Raw genomic sequence first — 2500 nt, forward strand, 5'->3', positions numbered from 1 at the left:
ATATCTACTTATCTACTACTTAAACTCACTAGCCAGACGTGAAAAAAATAACTCATACACCTATGATAGGATCACACCCCGATATAAGATTCTTACTTCACAACACAGCCACGCCTTTCACAACAACATCAGCTGGACAGCGTGAGCCAACAAACACGTTTCGGGATCGTTATACTCATCCTTTTCTTCCATTTTCCCCTCTCGTGTCCAGCTCCGAGGAGTGAGTCTTCCCCAAGGGTCCCTGAGGTGGAGTCCCCTGTGAGAGTCCAGAGAGGAACTACGGCTACGCTTTTGTGTCCTGCCCAGGCCTATCCCACGCCTACAATTACGTAAGTTTGGGTATCTGTTTATTTATAGATTTATTAATCTAACAAATAAGTAATTCATGTATCTGTTATTATTATCGTTATTATTATTATTGATTCATTATTATCACTATTACTATCATTATCATCATCTTCATCATTATCAATATAATTTTTATTACTATCATCATTATTATTATTTTCTTATTATTGTTAATATTTTGCTCCAGATATTATTGGTGTTATTAATGGTAATGTTTTTTTTTCTATATTATTGCTATTCTTTATTATTTTCCTTATTGGTATCATTATCATCATCATCATTTTTTAACATTTTTTTATTGATTCATTCTTTATTTTATCTTTCTAAGCATATATTTGACAGTAGAGAGTTATATCAACATGTCTCAGATAGTTCATTTGACCCCACTAGATAAGCATAGCAAATGAAAAAGAACTATGAAACGAGACATAACAAAGAAGGCTTGATAATTCCTTATAAAATAATGATGATAAGAATAACTGCTGCTGTATCGTACATGAAAGTTAATGAAATGGTATTAGTCATTAACCAAGTTGGACTTAATTACAGTATTAAATTTATGACGTGAAAGGCTTCTTCTAGTGGAGTTTTTTTTATAGTAATTAATCTAATGCTGAAATGTAATTACTGATGTTATGATAGTAGTTTAAAGGCAACACTTTCTCACGTCAGGATTTAGTTTTTTTGCTCGTTTTCTTTATGAGTGGAAGTATTCTTATCTTCTTTTTTTTTTTTTCTTTCTTTTTTTTTTTTTTTTTTTTTTTTTTTTTTTTTTGGCCTCTTGATTTTTTTTATTTTTTTTTCTCCCTTTCTTTTTTTTTTTTTTTTTTTTTTTTTTTTTTTTTTTTTTTTTTTTTTTTTTTTTTTTTTTTTTTTTTTTTTTTTTTTTTTTTTTTTTTTCTTTTTTTTTTTTTTTTTTCCCTTTTTTCTTTTTTTTTTTCCCTTTCTTTTTTTTTTTTTTCTTTTATTTTTTTTTTCTTTTTTTTTTTTTTTTTTTTTTTTTTTTTTTTTTTTTTTTTTTTTTTTTTTTTTTTTTTTTTTTTTTTTTTTTTTTCCTTTTCTTTCCTTTTCTCATCTCTCTTCTCGTCCTTCCCTCCCCTTTCTTCCTTCCTTCCACTTTTCTCTCCTTTCCCTTCCCTCCTCTCCCCTCCACCTCCCCCTCCCCTTTTTTTTTCTTCTTCCCTTTCCCCTCCCTTTTCCTCCTTCCCCCTTTTCTTCCTCCCTTTCCCCTTTCTCCTTTTTTTTTTTTCTTCTTCCCTTCCTTATTCCTCCCTTTCCTTTCCCCTCCCTTCCCCTTTCCTTCTTGATCTGTCCCTCCCCCTTTCTTAGAATAAAGGAATGAATGAAGAGATAGATAGATATGATAGATGAATAAGGAAACAGTTCAATCGATATATAAATAAACAAACAAATAAAATAATTTTTAAAAATAAACAATAAAAATAGACAATTAAACAAATAGATAAAAAATGGATAAACAACTATACAAATACATACACAACAAAGCAAACGAATGAATAAACAAACAATTAAACAAAGAAATTAATAAAGAAACAACCAATTAAACAAATAAACAGATGAATTGCTAAATTAAAAAATCCGACCACACCACTAACGAATCCCTTTCGCCCTCCCTCGCCCTCCCTTCCCAGGTGGTATCGGCAGGAGAACGGCGTCGACCTCCCCCTGGGCGCCCTGAACGGCATGATGGGGAGCGGGAGCCGAAGGGCGGGGTCCAGGGTGAAGACCGCAGGGGCGGTGCTGACTATCCTGACGGCGGAAGATGCGGATGCTGGGACCTACAGCTGCTATGCCAACAACACTGAGGGCGTGGCTGTTCTGCAGGTGAGGCTGGATGAGAGTCAGAGTCAAAGTCAAACACTTTATTCCATTAATTTCAATGGTTATTCTTTACATAAATGCATTCATATGTACAACTGATTATTTGATAGGTGTTATTTTAATTTCGTTGTGAAATTACAAAAGCTATCAATATCTCTTATATTATATGATAACATGTTCCATAACTTGGGTCCACGTATTTCCATTTGTCGTGCCCCTGTAGCAGTCCTCGATCTCTTAACATAAAGATAATTTATTTGGCGTGTCACGGCACAGTTTACAAGGGCATTAACCATTGCGGATAATACCC

General features: G+C 32.9%; 1 protein-coding gene across 1 annotated transcript in view; it reads left to right on the forward strand.

Moving 5' to 3' along the window:
• LOC138860733 (cell adhesion molecule Dscam1-like) overlaps positions 1 to 2500 on the forward strand; it is a 36926-nt gene that overhangs the window by 33201 nt on the left and 1225 nt on the right. The window contains exons 7-8 of the mRNA XM_070118912.1: positions 212 to 329; positions 2001 to 2193. Of these exons, the coding sequence (XP_069975013.1) occupies positions 212 to 329; positions 2001 to 2193 (311 nt within the window). The remainder of the gene's footprint in view (positions 1 to 211; positions 330 to 2000; positions 2194 to 2500) is intronic.

This window comes from Penaeus vannamei, chromosome 43 (assembly GCF_042767895.1).
Source record: "Penaeus vannamei isolate JL-2024 chromosome 43, ASM4276789v1, whole genome shotgun sequence".
NCBI classification, from domain to species: Eukaryota; Metazoa; Arthropoda; class Malacostraca; order Decapoda; family Penaeidae; genus Penaeus; species Penaeus vannamei.